The 13670-nt window shown below is 36.6% G+C and overlaps 1 protein-coding gene across 3 annotated transcripts in view; it reads left to right on the top strand.

The window, feature by feature from the left end:
* The window catches only part of LIFR (LIF receptor subunit alpha), an 81567-nt gene extending 68678 nt beyond the window's left edge, over positions 1-12889 (top strand). For all 3 annotated transcript variants that reach the window (XM_030814002.1, XM_030814001.1, XM_030814003.1), the window contains exons 17-20: positions 1941-2102; positions 3048-3141; positions 5230-5308; positions 5680-12889. In XM_030814002.1, the coding sequence (XP_030669862.1) occupies positions 1941-2102; positions 3048-3141; positions 5230-5308; positions 5680-6303 (959 nt within the window). In that variant the 3' untranslated portion in view covers positions 6304-12889. The remainder of the gene's footprint in view (positions 1-1940; positions 2103-3047; positions 3142-5229; positions 5309-5679) is intronic.
* The last annotated feature ends 781 nt before the right edge of the window (positions 12890-13670 follow it).

Here is a 13670-nt window from a genome sequence, read left to right as displayed (position 1 = left end):
TGTGTGGGCAGTCAGGCATTGTCGAGAAGGAACTTCTCCAGTACCTGCCAGACCAGGCCTTGGAGGCTGAGTGGTGAGGATCAATCTGGTCTGAACGGAGGGGTCGATTGAAGAACGTTCCTTAGAACTGAAGGGCCTAACTACAAGCAGATCCCCTTCTCCGCGGTTTCGCTTTCCATGGTTTCGCTTTCTGCCATTTCATTTACCCCTGGTGAAACGCAGTCTGAAAATAGATGAGTTCAGTACAATAAGATACTTTAAGAAAGAGAGAGACCATATTTACATAATTTTTATAACAGTATATTGTTACAATTATTCTCTGAGGAAAACGGAGGACTACTGTATATAGAGCCAAATAATTCATTAAATACACAGCAAAATAAATAGAAAAAAGATCTACACCAAGATATGTCATTATTAATTTTCCAAGCAGCTAACGTGTAAAGAAATGATCAGAGACAAGCAGGTCATGTGCAAGGAATCAGGAATAATAATGGCAACAGACAGCCCAGCAACACTCCAGATACTAGAAGGTACCACAGAAGTCTCTTCAAAATACTGAATGAAAATTATTTTCAACCTAAAATTCGATACTCCACCAGTCTGTCAACCAATGTGAGAGTGAAATGCAGACATTTTATACATGCAAGGCTGCAAATACTTACTTTCCCCATGTTGCTTTTCTCAAGAAGCTACTAGAAGAGTGCATCCTAATGAGGAAATGAAGTGAGGCCGATCCAGGAAGCCACAGGGGAGAGAGAGCAGGGAGCTCCAGGAGGGCTGCAGCCCTGAAGGCATCCAGTCTAGTGCAGGAGGCAAGGGATGGGTGGAGGGGAGGGCAGAGAAGAAGTGGAGCTGGGATTTTGTTGTGTTTGACCACGTGGAAAATCTTACTGAGTGTACATTGGAGGATATGGGAAGAATTATTGACTGGTATATAGAAAATCAAGCAAATGAGAGAAAAAGCAGTTATAACAATGGGAAAACAAGAAAGGAAACATGATGACACCAAGCAATTTGTCTTAGCAGTAACTCATATAATCATAGTAATCCAAACACTGAATTCATCAAATGTTCTGATGTTTCTATATGAAGGATGTGGTGGGGGAAAGCGTGATGGTAGCGTAAAAGAGCTCTATCTTTATCTGCCCTTATAAAGTATGTGTAGATAAGGTCTAATAGTTAAAAGTCACATCTCTCTAAGTTTGCTACTTTGGAATATGGAGGTAAATACCCAAAGAAACTGATTACATGGCTTTTACAGTGGTTGTAGGGGGCGAGGGGAGGAGCTGGTAGAGAACAGTCACTTTTGTTAGTAACCATTTAGTACTATTTAATTTTTTAACCTATTATCCTGCATTATTCTGGTTAAATTTTTAAAAATAAAATAGTAGTTCAAATGATTCCTCACTCTTCCTTTTGAAGTTATAACCCAAAGGGTTTCTCACTAGTCTCATTTGAGAGTTCCCATCACACTGATCCTTTTTCTAAGTGGTTTGGAGTCATCTCTATTGATCTGCACGTTTGCTTCATCCCATCTTTCACTCTCACTCATAGGAAGGCTCAGCCCAAGTGGGTTTTGGTTGTGGTGGTTTTCATGCTTTTAGTAGCAGAAACGGGACTTTTATTGATTGCCTGCTGTGTGCCAGGCATTAGGCTAGAGAATGTGTGTGAAAACTTCAAACAGCTTAAGTCATGATACTCTATTTCATCAGTAGAAAAACTCCACATGAGAGTGGTTTAAATAACGGGCCCATGTCACACAGCTAATGACTGGTGTGGGGGTAGAGCTTGAACAAGGTAGTGGCAGCTCCAGAGTCCTTGGCTGGGATGGCTGCAGCTAGACCCACTTAGAAGGGTAGTTGGTGAGACAGGTGTGGGTAACCATGCATTTGAAACGGGTTAGAGATTAGTGCTAACATACTTCATTTTAAAAATAGGTCGTTCTGACATAAAGGTTAAGAATATTACTGACATATCCCAGAAGACACTGAGAATTGCTGATCTTCAAGGTAAAACAAGTTACCACCTGGTCTTGCGAGCCTATACAGATGGTGGAGTGGGCCCAGAGAAGAGTATGTACGTGGTGACAAAGGAAAACTGTAAGTTTCAGGTTGCTGTTGAGGTGCTTTCCATCCTGCATGCATAATGTTCCTAGTGATTCTTGGTTTATGTAGGAACCCCTCCCCGCCCTTTCTAAAAAACATTCACATTTTGTTGCAGTTTTTGGCTGGTAGAGGGAAGGGTTAAAAAGCTATAAGATTACTTCATGTTTATTCTTGTTGGTTATTTGAAGTTATTTCCAAATGAGTACCTAAGAAATTAATGAATTTGGGATACATCTGAAGTCTAGAGGTCTAAAGTCATATTGAATTTATCTAACGGTCAACGTTTAAAAATATTTTGCTCCAGCTGTTATGTGATTTTTAACATATCTAGGGAAGAGTGAAGGAGATATTCTTAAAAAATTTTTTTGTAAAACACAACACTCAAATTTGAGAGAAGAGTGATGGCCTTGACTGTCTTTCTGCAGTAAAGAACTTCACTTGGATCATGGGCTTATCCTCTACCCCTGAGCTGGAGTTCACACACAGCTCTTAAATAAAGAGCCATGAGGACATGGTTCTCTAAAGCAGTGATTCTCAACGGAGAGTGATTTTGTCCCCTAGGAGATACTTGGCACTGTCTGGTGTCATTTTTGGTTGTCATAACTGGGGGATACTACTGGCAGTGAGAGGCCACGGATGCTGTTAAACTTCCAGTAGTGCACAGGACTGCCTCCCCCGATCCTCTAGTGAAGATCTGTCTGGCCTAAAATGTCAAAAGTGTCAAGATTGAGAAACCCTACTTGAAAGAGTTTAAGTATTTGTGTAAAAATTATGACAATACCTGAAGGTTGGATTTTAATAGTATTTCAGTGTCCCTGCAGCAGTTAATTTTGTTTTTTTCCTAAATAATCTACCAACCTAAATACCTTCTAACATAAATGTATTCTGTACTTCACACTAAAAATGGTGATTTTAATATTTGCAATGCTCTCGTTTCAGCTGTGGGATTAATTATTGCCATTCTCATCCCAGTGGCAGTGGCTGTCATTGTTGGAGTGGTGACAAGTATCCTTTGCTATCGGAAACGAGAATGGTAATGGTTCTGCATTTACTCTTGCTGTTTTCTTCTTAAGGGCATGATTATAAGATTTGTAAGATTAGTTTATGTATTAAATAAGTGTATCTTTTTTGTTGTAATGAGTTAGTAAAAAAAGTTAATTAGAATTAATGTTGGATTTAATATTAAGCAAGAACATGACATTATTTAAAGGTCTTAATAGAGTCAATGTGTAAATGTTTTCTACTGTTTTTCCTAATAATTTAAAGTCATAGCTGTTACTATTATAAAAAATATTTATAGGCCGAAATATGGCAATAGCTATCTACAAGATTAAGCATAATTCAATGATTAAGATCTCACTTGCCCTGGTGACCTATTTAGAAAATCTGGTCATTTTGATCATTTGCTCATTTATTCTACAAATATGAATGACCTCTTCCTTGTGAAGGGGGATATCATATCGTGGTGCACAGAACAAGCCATGGCTCTTATAGACTTGGAGCACAGTGTGGGAAGAGGGACAGTAAACCATAGGCATCCAGCAAGTGTGTGCTTGCAGAGTGTGAGTGGGTGCTAGGAAGACTGAACCAGGTACCCTGAGGAGACCAGCAGGGGGCTACGTCCTGCGAGCTGGTCGGCCACGGCCCGTCACCGCTGGTCCGTGGGAGAGTTCCAAAGGGTAAGGAGAGGGAAAAGAATGTTACAGACAGAGAATTATTTCTTTGAGGGCCCTGAAATTGGAAAGAGTCAAACCTTCAGAGAAAGTGGGAGGAGCTGTGTGCCTGGTGAAGCAGGAATGAGTGACGTGAGGTGAGGTGAGGTCAGCGGGGGCTCCATGGGAGAGAGGGCCATGTGCGTGGTCACCTGGCAAGAGCTGTCCTGGCTGGGTATGGAGCCAGTGGCTGCATTCATGCTTAGACCAGTCCTCACCGACCTTAAAAATGCCATCATTTATGACAAGAGAACATATTTTAGCAATCCTGGCTTATAAATCAAAATAGTAATAGTTGCAGAACTATAGAATAGTCTATTTTGGTAACCATATTCTCATTACCAAAAGTCACATTTTTAAAACAACTATTAAGCCAGGTGCAGTGGCTCACGCCTGTAATCCCAGCACTCTGGGAGGCCAAGGCAGGCGGATCACGAGGTCAGGAGATCAAGACCATCCTGGCTAACGTGGTGAAACCCTGTCTATACAAAAAATACAAAAAATTAGCTGGGCATAGTGGCACGTGCCTGTAATCCCAGCTACTTAGGAGGCTGAGGCAGGAGAATCACTTGAACCAGGGAGTTGGAGGTTGCAGTAAGTCAAGATTGTGCCACTGCACCCCAGCCTAGCAACAGAGCAAGACTCTGTCTCAAAAAAAAAACCAACTATTAAAGTACCAAAAAAAAAAAAAAAAGACAAAATAAGAAGGGAGTTTAGAAGTTACAGCGTTTCAAATTCACATTAACAAAGTTATTTTTTCTGTAGGAATTTCAAGTAATACAGTTCTTTTTAGTAGCTATAAATATAAAAATATGATAGGACACTGAGAAAATCTCATTTTTGGTTGCATTTAGTTTTTGGTCAAGATTAATAGCCTTTTTCTTAGCACAGCCTGCAGTGTACTCGTGACACGTGGCTATCACCTTTATGACCACCTCAGTAAAGGCAAATCTCATTTTTGGGTGCATTTAGTTTTTGGTCAAGATTAATAGCCTTTTTCTTAGCACAGCCTGCAGTGTACTCATGACATGTAGTTATCACCTTTGTGACCACCTTTTTAACCACCTCAGTAAAGCAGTGCCATGGGATCACAGCTGTTCTTACATAGTCCAGATCCTTTGGACTAGAAGGCACAGCCATGATTTTAATTACTTGCTTTCCATTTTCATGAGATACATGGGTATTGTAGTTCTAGAAATGGAATTACTGTTTATGGTTTTCAAGTTGGAACTTCTCAGTGCATTGTATAGATAGCTCTAGTGAATGATCACACTAAAGATCTTCCATTTTAATCTCAGATGTGCATTAAAGGATTCATAAATACTTCAAAATAAGCCTAATGATTTATTAACTTATTATCTAATAATCTTAAAACTATTAAATTTACAGTAATAATTTTTTATTTAAAGGATTAAAGAAACCTTCTACCCTGATATTCCAAATCCAGAAAACTGTAAAGCGTTACAGTTTCAAAAGAGTGTCTGTGAGGTAATCTTTTATTTTCTTATATTTATCTTTGACGTGCTGGCTTCTTTTTTTAATCTTTTGTGAAAAGTTTTTAACATGCAAATGTCATTTTAAGTAAAAAGTATTGGGAAAATTGTATACTTTAAAACATCTCAGCTTCTAAAATTATTAATTTTAAATTATACCATGCTCTTTTTTCTCCTACAAATATTAATAACAAGGAAAATACTGATACAGAAGAAAAAAGTGGCTGTGCTGTAGTGTGAAATACAGAGTAGTAGAGACACCTGTTTACAAGCAGATTTGGGGAAAAAAGTGTCCCTTTTTATAGGAGGAGCATTGCAATAGCATTTAGTGCTATTTTTAATCACTGTTTTTAAATTTATTTCTAGGGAAGCAGTGCTCTTAAAACATTGGAAATGAATCCTTGTACCCCAAATAATGTTGAGGTTCTGGAAACTCGATCAGCATTTCCTAAAATAGAAGATACAGAAATAATTTCCCCAGTAGCTGAGCGTCCCGAAGATCGCTGTGATGCAGAGCCTGAAAACCATGTGGTTGTGTCCTATTGTCCACCCATCATTGAGGAAGAAATACCAAACCCAGCCGCAGATGAAGCTGGAGGGACTGCACAGGTCATTTACATTGATGTTCAGTCGATGTATCAGCCTCAAGCAAAACCAGAAGAAGAACAAGAAAATGACCCTGTAGGAGGGGCAGGCTATAAGCCACAGATGCACCTCCCCATTAATTCTACTGTGGAAGATATAGCTGCAGAAGAGGACTTAGATAAAACTGCGGGTTACAGACCTCAGGCCAATGTAAATACATGGAATTTAGTGTCTCCAGACTCTCCTAGATCCATAGACAGCAATAGTGAGATTGTCTCATTTGGAAGTCCATGCTCCATTAATTCCCGACAATTTTTGATTCCTCCTAAAGATGAAGACTCTCCTAAATCTAATGGAGGAGGGTGGTCCTTTACAAACTTTTTTCAGAACAAACCAAACGATTAACAGTGTCACCATGTCACTTCAGTTGGCCATCTCAATAAGCTCTTATTGCTAGTGTTGCTACATCAGCACTGGGCATTCTTGGAGGGATCCTGTGAAGTATTGTTAGGAGGTGAACTTCACTACATGTTAAGTTACACTACAAGTGTTCATGTGCTTTTAATGTAGTCTAAAAGCCAAAGTATAGTGACTCAGAATCCTCAATCCACAAAACTCAAGATTTGGAGCTCTTTGTGATCAAGCCAAAGAATTCTCATGTACTCTACCTTCAAGAAGCATTTCAAGGCTAATACCTACTTGTACGTACATGTAAAACAAATCCCACCGCAAATGTTTTCTGTTCTGTTGTTTGTGGTTTTCTCATATGTATACTTGGTGGAATTGCAAGTGGATTTGCAGGCCAGGGAGAAAATGTCCAAGTAACAGGTGATGTTTATTTACCTGACGTTTACTCCTTTCTAGATGAAAACCAAGCACAGATTTTAAAACTTCTGAGATTATTCTCCTCTATCCACAGCATTCACAAAAATTAATATAATTTTTAATGTAGTGACAGCGATTTAGTGTTTTGTTTGATAAAGTATGCTGATTTCTGTGCCTACTGTATAATGGTTATCAAACAGTTGTCTCAGGGGTACAAACTTTGAAAACAAGTGTGACACTGACCAGCCCAAATCATAATCATGTTTTCTTGCTGTGATAGGTTTTGCAAGCCTTTTCATTATTTTTTAGCTTTTATGCTTGCTTCTATTATTTCAGTTGGTTGCCCTAATATTTAAAATTTACATTTCTAAGACTAGAGACCCACTTTTTTTAAAATCATTTTATTTTGTGATACAGTGACAGCTTTATATGAGCAAATTCAATATTATTCATAAGCATATAATTCCAGTGACTTACTATGTGAGATGACTACTAAGCAATATCTAGCAGCATTAGCTGTCCATATAGTTCTGATTGGATTTCATTCCTCCTGAGGAGACCATGCCATTGAGCCTGGCTACCCAGGCAGTGGTGATCTTTGACACCTTCTAGTGGATGTTCCTCCCGCTCATGAGTCTTTTCATCATGCCAGATTATCTGATCCAGTCCTCACATTTTTAAATATAAAACTAAAGAGAGAATGCTTCTTACAGGAACAGTTAACCAAGGGCTGTTTCTTAGTAACTGTCATAAACTGGTCTAAATCCATGGGTGAACCTGTGTTGCAGGTGCAGCAATTGCTTGGTGAGCTGTGCAGAGTTGAGTGCCTTCAGCACAGCATCCTCTGCCCACCCTTGTTTCTCATAAGCGATGTCTGGAGTGATTGTGGTTCTTGGAAAAGCAGAAGGAAAAACTAAAAAATGTATCTTGTATTTTCCCTGCCCTCAGGTTGCCTATGTATTTTACCTTTTCATAGTTAAGGCAAAAGTACTTGAAAATTTTAAGTGTCCGAATAAGATGTCTTTTTTGTTTGTTTTTTTGGTTGGTTGGTTGTTTTTTATCATCTGAGATTCTGTAATGTATTTGCAAATAATGGATCAATTAATTGTTTTTGAAGCTCATATTGTATCTTTTTAAAAACCATGTTGTGGAAAAAAGCCAGAGTGACAAGGGACAAAATCTATTTAGGTTCTCTGTGTATGAATCCTGATTTTAACTGCTAGGATTCAGCTAAATTTCTGAGCTTTATGATCTGTGGAAATTTGGAGTGAAATACAATTCATTTTGTACATACATAGTATATTAAAACTATATAATAGTTCATAGAAATGTTCAGTAATGAAAACTATATCCAATCAGAGCCATCCCTAGTGTCTTCTTGTCTTCCTTTGTATCCTCTTTGGCTCCTTCCCTTAGCTTCCACCCCAGACATCAGACCTGGGGCTGCCTTCTCTCCCTACCAAAGCTTGCTGTTAGCGTTGTCTACTTGCCCTCAACTCCTGCCTTGTTCCCTGTTGAAATGTATCAATCCCATACTTTATCTCTCCAGGACAAGGATAAGTGTGGCTACAGTAAAAGTTTATCGCTTTAAACGACGCTAACCTGAGATAACGAGAAAAGGCCAGGAGAGATTGTTTGATCTCTGTCTGTCAATATATATGCATTTCAACTGTGACCATCTGGATCCAGGGCCCTTTCTAACCTATATAACAACTCATTTGTTTGGCTAATGATGAATATCACTGGGGCTCTTAAGTCCTTTCGTTGTATGAAAAAAGTGCAGAATATCGCTCACCTTTCCCCTACTTTTGGAGTTTCATACACGAGGATCACCAGCTTAATGAGAAGCAGAGTAACACTATTAAATCTGGGCAAGTTCCTTATAAGTTGCTGTATGCTTAAGAGAATGTGGTTTATGTCTGGGGCCAAAGCGGTTTTCCTTCTTCTTCCTCATTGAATTGAAGACAGCTAGACCCTTGTGCAGATCCCAGGATATTACCTCTACTCCCCCCATCCTGTGTGTGTAAGGAGAGTAACAACACAGGAAGAGGGGAGGGATGTGGGAAGGAGATGGGTCACATGTTCAGTTGTCTGAGACACTGGTAAATGTGCAGTTTGTCAGTGAAGGTTGCATGCCTCCAATTACAAGGTGGTCTCATACTGATTGTGCTCTGTCCAGTTAGATTTGTGGCTTCTCCCTTGGAAGCAACAATTAAGGACTAATTAGAAGCAGAGTCTAGATGTGTTCTCTCCAGCCCTTACTGACTGGGAAAATAATTGAGAAATCCCTCTTTTCCTCAGTAAAAGCCCAGTCATTGGTTAGAAAAATCTAATTGCCAAACTAGCATTATGTTCCATCATATCTGTGAGATAGTAATTCACGTAAGACACATTTTTACCTCTCTTACAAGTCAATTCACTTACAAGCCAGTTTCAAATCAAGCTTCCCTTGCGAGGAATGGAGATCATTATGGGGCTCGTTATGACTACATTTCTTTTATGAGTGACCATTTTAAATAAGTAATATTTTATTTAATATTAAATTATTAAAGACAGCTAGACTTTTAACATTAGATGAACCTTGTGAATCATATATTGCATAGATTAGCACATGTATGCATCTAGGTCATCAGTTTGTTGAATTTATACAGCCCTGGATTTGAGATTGTGGCCCTGAGTATCTGGATAGTTGAGTTGTGTGTTTATGTGCTTATGTGATAGAGGTGCTTTGTTCCTGCAGCTTAGAAACAGAAACAGCCATTCATTGAGAAGCTTAAGAGAGGAAGTATCAACCTCATTTTCCAAACCAGCATTACTTTCACGGCTCATGGATCTGAAAGATTACATTTAGAACATTTAGTACTATTACACTCTCAGAAACTGTGGTAAAAAGTCACATTTTCAAAACTTTATGCATATTGTATTCTTGTTGGAAATAAGTCCTGTAGTTTAATTGTCTTCATGCCGTCCACATTTAACGAACATTACAAGTCCTTTTTGTATTTGGGTAATTATTTGTAATTTATGAAGGAGACTAGGGGATGTTTTCTTCCAAAGGGAATTTAAAATCAATTTTATGGTATTTTGAAAGTAAAATGCTCCTTAACATGTCAATATTTTTAAAATGTTATCTCAAAGTTTTCTATTGCTCAGGTATATAATCTGATAAAATTTTTTGTTTGCTCTAAGGTTATTTTTGCTATTCTCTATTTTGAATTATGTTAAAATTTGTGTGCATTTTATGAAATGCCTTTTTTCTTATTTTGAAAGTGTAAAATTGGGCATCTCAAAGTAAAATGTGGGATTATTAGCTACAAAGACTAGGCACACCGTGAAAGCTCAGTAACTAATTTTCTTGACTGAGTCCTATCCCAGAGTGTCACAGATTCAACAGAATTTTCCTGAAGGGTGATACACACCAAAATCGAGCTTGTGTAGATCTGAGACTATTGACTCAAAGATTCAAATCTACTTTGGAAGTGACTCCACGGTTTGAGTGAAAACTGAGGAAGGACTCATGCCTGTATATCTCTAGATATCTTATTTCTCCATAATTTTAAGTGTTCATAGTTTCTTCTTCTTTGGGCGTGCAACTGGGGCCTGTTTGTACCAGCCAGCGTGTGTTCTGCCCAGCAGTGTGTCCGTGTGTGAGGTTAACTGATTCAGAACTCATTCTCTTGATAAACTATTTCTTGAAAGCATTTATTTTAAGTCTTTATTTCCTGCTGAAATGAAGTTTCATACTGTCATGCCCATCTTATTTATTCTAGAAGAAAATTTTCATAGAAGAAAATGATTTATGGCCAAAGTTACAGAACATCCATCTTTTAGACTTAGCCTTAGAATATCATTGGAAATTACTTGGCTTGAATTTGGTTCATTTATATCTTTATGGATTATGTACCAGGGCTATTAATAATACTTAAACCCCTTATTTTGCTATGCTGGTTATATTTTTTTATTCCTTTTCAATTAGTGCTGTTAATTATTACATGGTCGTATTCATGCTTATTACAGATGAACTATTTTTAGTGCCAGTGTAAAGGATTAAGAATAACATGCAATTAGTTGGCTGATATTTCAGGCTTTATTGTACATGGTAATGTTTCAGGGAGTGTGATTTGGTCTAGAATGTATCCAGATCCTTATAATTATGATATTGGGTTATGACAGGATTCTATTATTTTTAGCCATGAATGGTGCTTATTTTTCCCTATATTAGGAATGTTAATATTTGGATTATCAGAGTCCATGTTATAAACAGAATTTTACCTATGCAAGACAAATTCTAACTGTGCAACATTTTCATGAGAATTAAAAGTTGTGTGTTAAGGGGAAAACCTTCTGAATGTTTTTATGTGTAAGTGCCTAAAGAACCATAGAAACAATACATCAAAAGCTCTTATAAAAGAAAAACTAAACATTAACCAGAAACAAAATATAATTTACATTTTTTTTTTGGTTGCTGGGACTGAATACCCTAAAAACTAAGAGATTGAGTGGGGAAAATGTCTAATTGATAAGAAAGTTGATTTATATTATATTTACATGTGTCTTCTAAGATTGCCTTTACAGTAGCCAATCAGAACTTTAAAAAAAAAAGGTAACAACATAGATCCTATGTGTTGCACTTAAGACTAAAATACTTTGCACACCTGATTGAATGGCTCACTTAAGTTGTTGAATTTCCTTATACATTTAAAGTGTACTTCCATTTAGTATTATTCCATTTTAAATGGGTAACTTTCAGCTTCTGAACTATTTTCCTAAACATTCCAGTAGTGTATTATAAAAGATCAAAATATCTCTAGGTGGTAATACAATTTTCATTTATAATGTGGAAAAGTTAACTGTTAGATTTAACATTAGTATAGTGTTTTTGCAATTGCTCATAGAAAAGAACACTGAATAATGGTTTTCATACAATTTTTGTAAAACATTCTTTTTCCAGTTTGATTCCAAATGCTTTTCCCCAAATTTTCTAATATATCATAAGCTAGTGTTTCCTTCTATTTAATTTTTCCTTCCAACACAATATTGAGGAAAAATATGAATAACATTGTGAGTAGCAGGAGACAACACGAAAAAGAAACCTTTCATTGTTTTGGAGGTGTAGGTATTATGTGATTGATGCCCTTCCTGGCATTTGTTTTATCCTGTTATTTTCTCAAAAAAGAGCATGGCTTTTTCTTAAATACATTTAAATTCAGAATTGCTTGCAAAAGATTGGCCTGGATAGATAGACATCCTGGATTTAAGATAGTACCACCTTAAAGGTATGTTGAAAGGTAAAATAAATCATTTCAAAATACTTAACTTTCCTAATAAGAATGTTAGGTTTTCTTCTCTGTCATTAGCTGGCCATAAGTCAAGGTCCTTATAACTCCAGGAAATTACCTTCTTTTACTTTTAAAAATTGCATTATAGTGAATTACTGTTTACAAAATACACATACTGTGAACAGATATGTTTCTGTCTTTTATAAGGTTGTTTGTAGAATATTTTTTTAAAGTGAGTATTATATGTTAAATATTTTAAGTTTTTTATAAATACTAGTAACTGTTTACTAATTTTTGTTTGGTCAAATGCTTGTAAATGTAGCTGAAAGAAGATAGAGAGAAACTGCGGATCCCAAACTGTTCCCTTTTTCATTTCTTGAAATGTTACCACTACAGCCATTTTTTTTTTAAGGTGAATGAACAGTTGTGATGTGCTGTACCTAAAATCATGTTTAATCGTAGAAGGAAACATTTCAATACACATATACAGGAAGAAAACTATAGATGAAGTACATGTGTGTGATAGAGTCTGATTCACAGAATTCTGAGAGTAATATGGAATAAAACAGTTCCACTTAGATGATAACTGAAGCATTTCCTGCCTTGTGAAAATGTGGATATTAAATTGCTGTTAGAATGGGAAATTTGGACACTTTATATCATTGTATAATTTCAGAATTTAGTTTCTGTATCTTTTGGAAAACATGATTATAGCAAAAACATAGAAAATAAGTCATCTATTACTAAAACACCATAAATGTAAAACTAGTATGCTTGGCTGTTAACTCTAAAGATGTTACTTATGTCTGTTTTTAAAACATGCATGTATTTAACAATTTTATCATAGTATTGTCATGGAAAAAATAAATATATTTTCTTACATCTTACACTGACAGACTTGGGCATTATTGGGTTTTTCCCCATGTTACACACTTAGGAGAAGTGGCATCTGCTTTGTTGTTGTATTTTTTTGTTCTATCCTGTAAGAAATACAGCGGTTGTAAAGCAATCACATAGCGCTATGGATGTATTTTTAACATTTGAATACATTGCTGTGCCATTGGTGTAACATCCATCTGTCCATTAAATCATTATTGTTTACGTGAGAAGTTAGCATAAAAATAATCAAATAGTGGGAATCCAACATTAGCAAATAAATAATAAATACTGGTCTTTAAAGTAATGGTTTTTAGTTTATGTCCTCTGAAAATAGCTTCAACATTCCTGTAGATTCTGAGAATGTAACAAAATTTTATTTCAACCTATTAGGAAATACAGATTTAGCAAAACCAGTAATTTTAAAGTATAAAGTGATCTTAAATAGGTGTTCTTAAATGGAGAAATTAAGTCCTTAGTCATATGTATAGCGTAGACTTAGCCAGATTGAAACATGAATGGGCCTGGATTTAACCAGAAGAAACTGCAGACTAACTCAATTGTGAAAAACATGTTAGTATTTAAGTGCTAGGAAGTTCATACATATGGCCTGTTCTTTGGGGATTCTCAATGCATAACTTGTTTCCCAGATGGTGAGTTCTTGAGTCAAGATATATAGCACCCTCAACCCCAGGAACTTTTAAAAAGGATCAGAGAAGAATGATGAGATTATTGGGGGAAAAAATAGAGATGTATGAAAAAAATTTTTAAAGGTATTCAATATCAACTAAA

This window comes from Nomascus leucogenys, chromosome 6 (genome assembly GCF_006542625.1).
Source record: "Nomascus leucogenys isolate Asia chromosome 6, Asia_NLE_v1, whole genome shotgun sequence".
NCBI classification, from domain to species: Eukaryota; Metazoa; Chordata; class Mammalia; order Primates; family Hylobatidae; genus Nomascus; species Nomascus leucogenys.
Note: the sequence above shows the minus strand (reverse complement) of the source record. Positions and strands in the feature narration are given on the sequence as shown.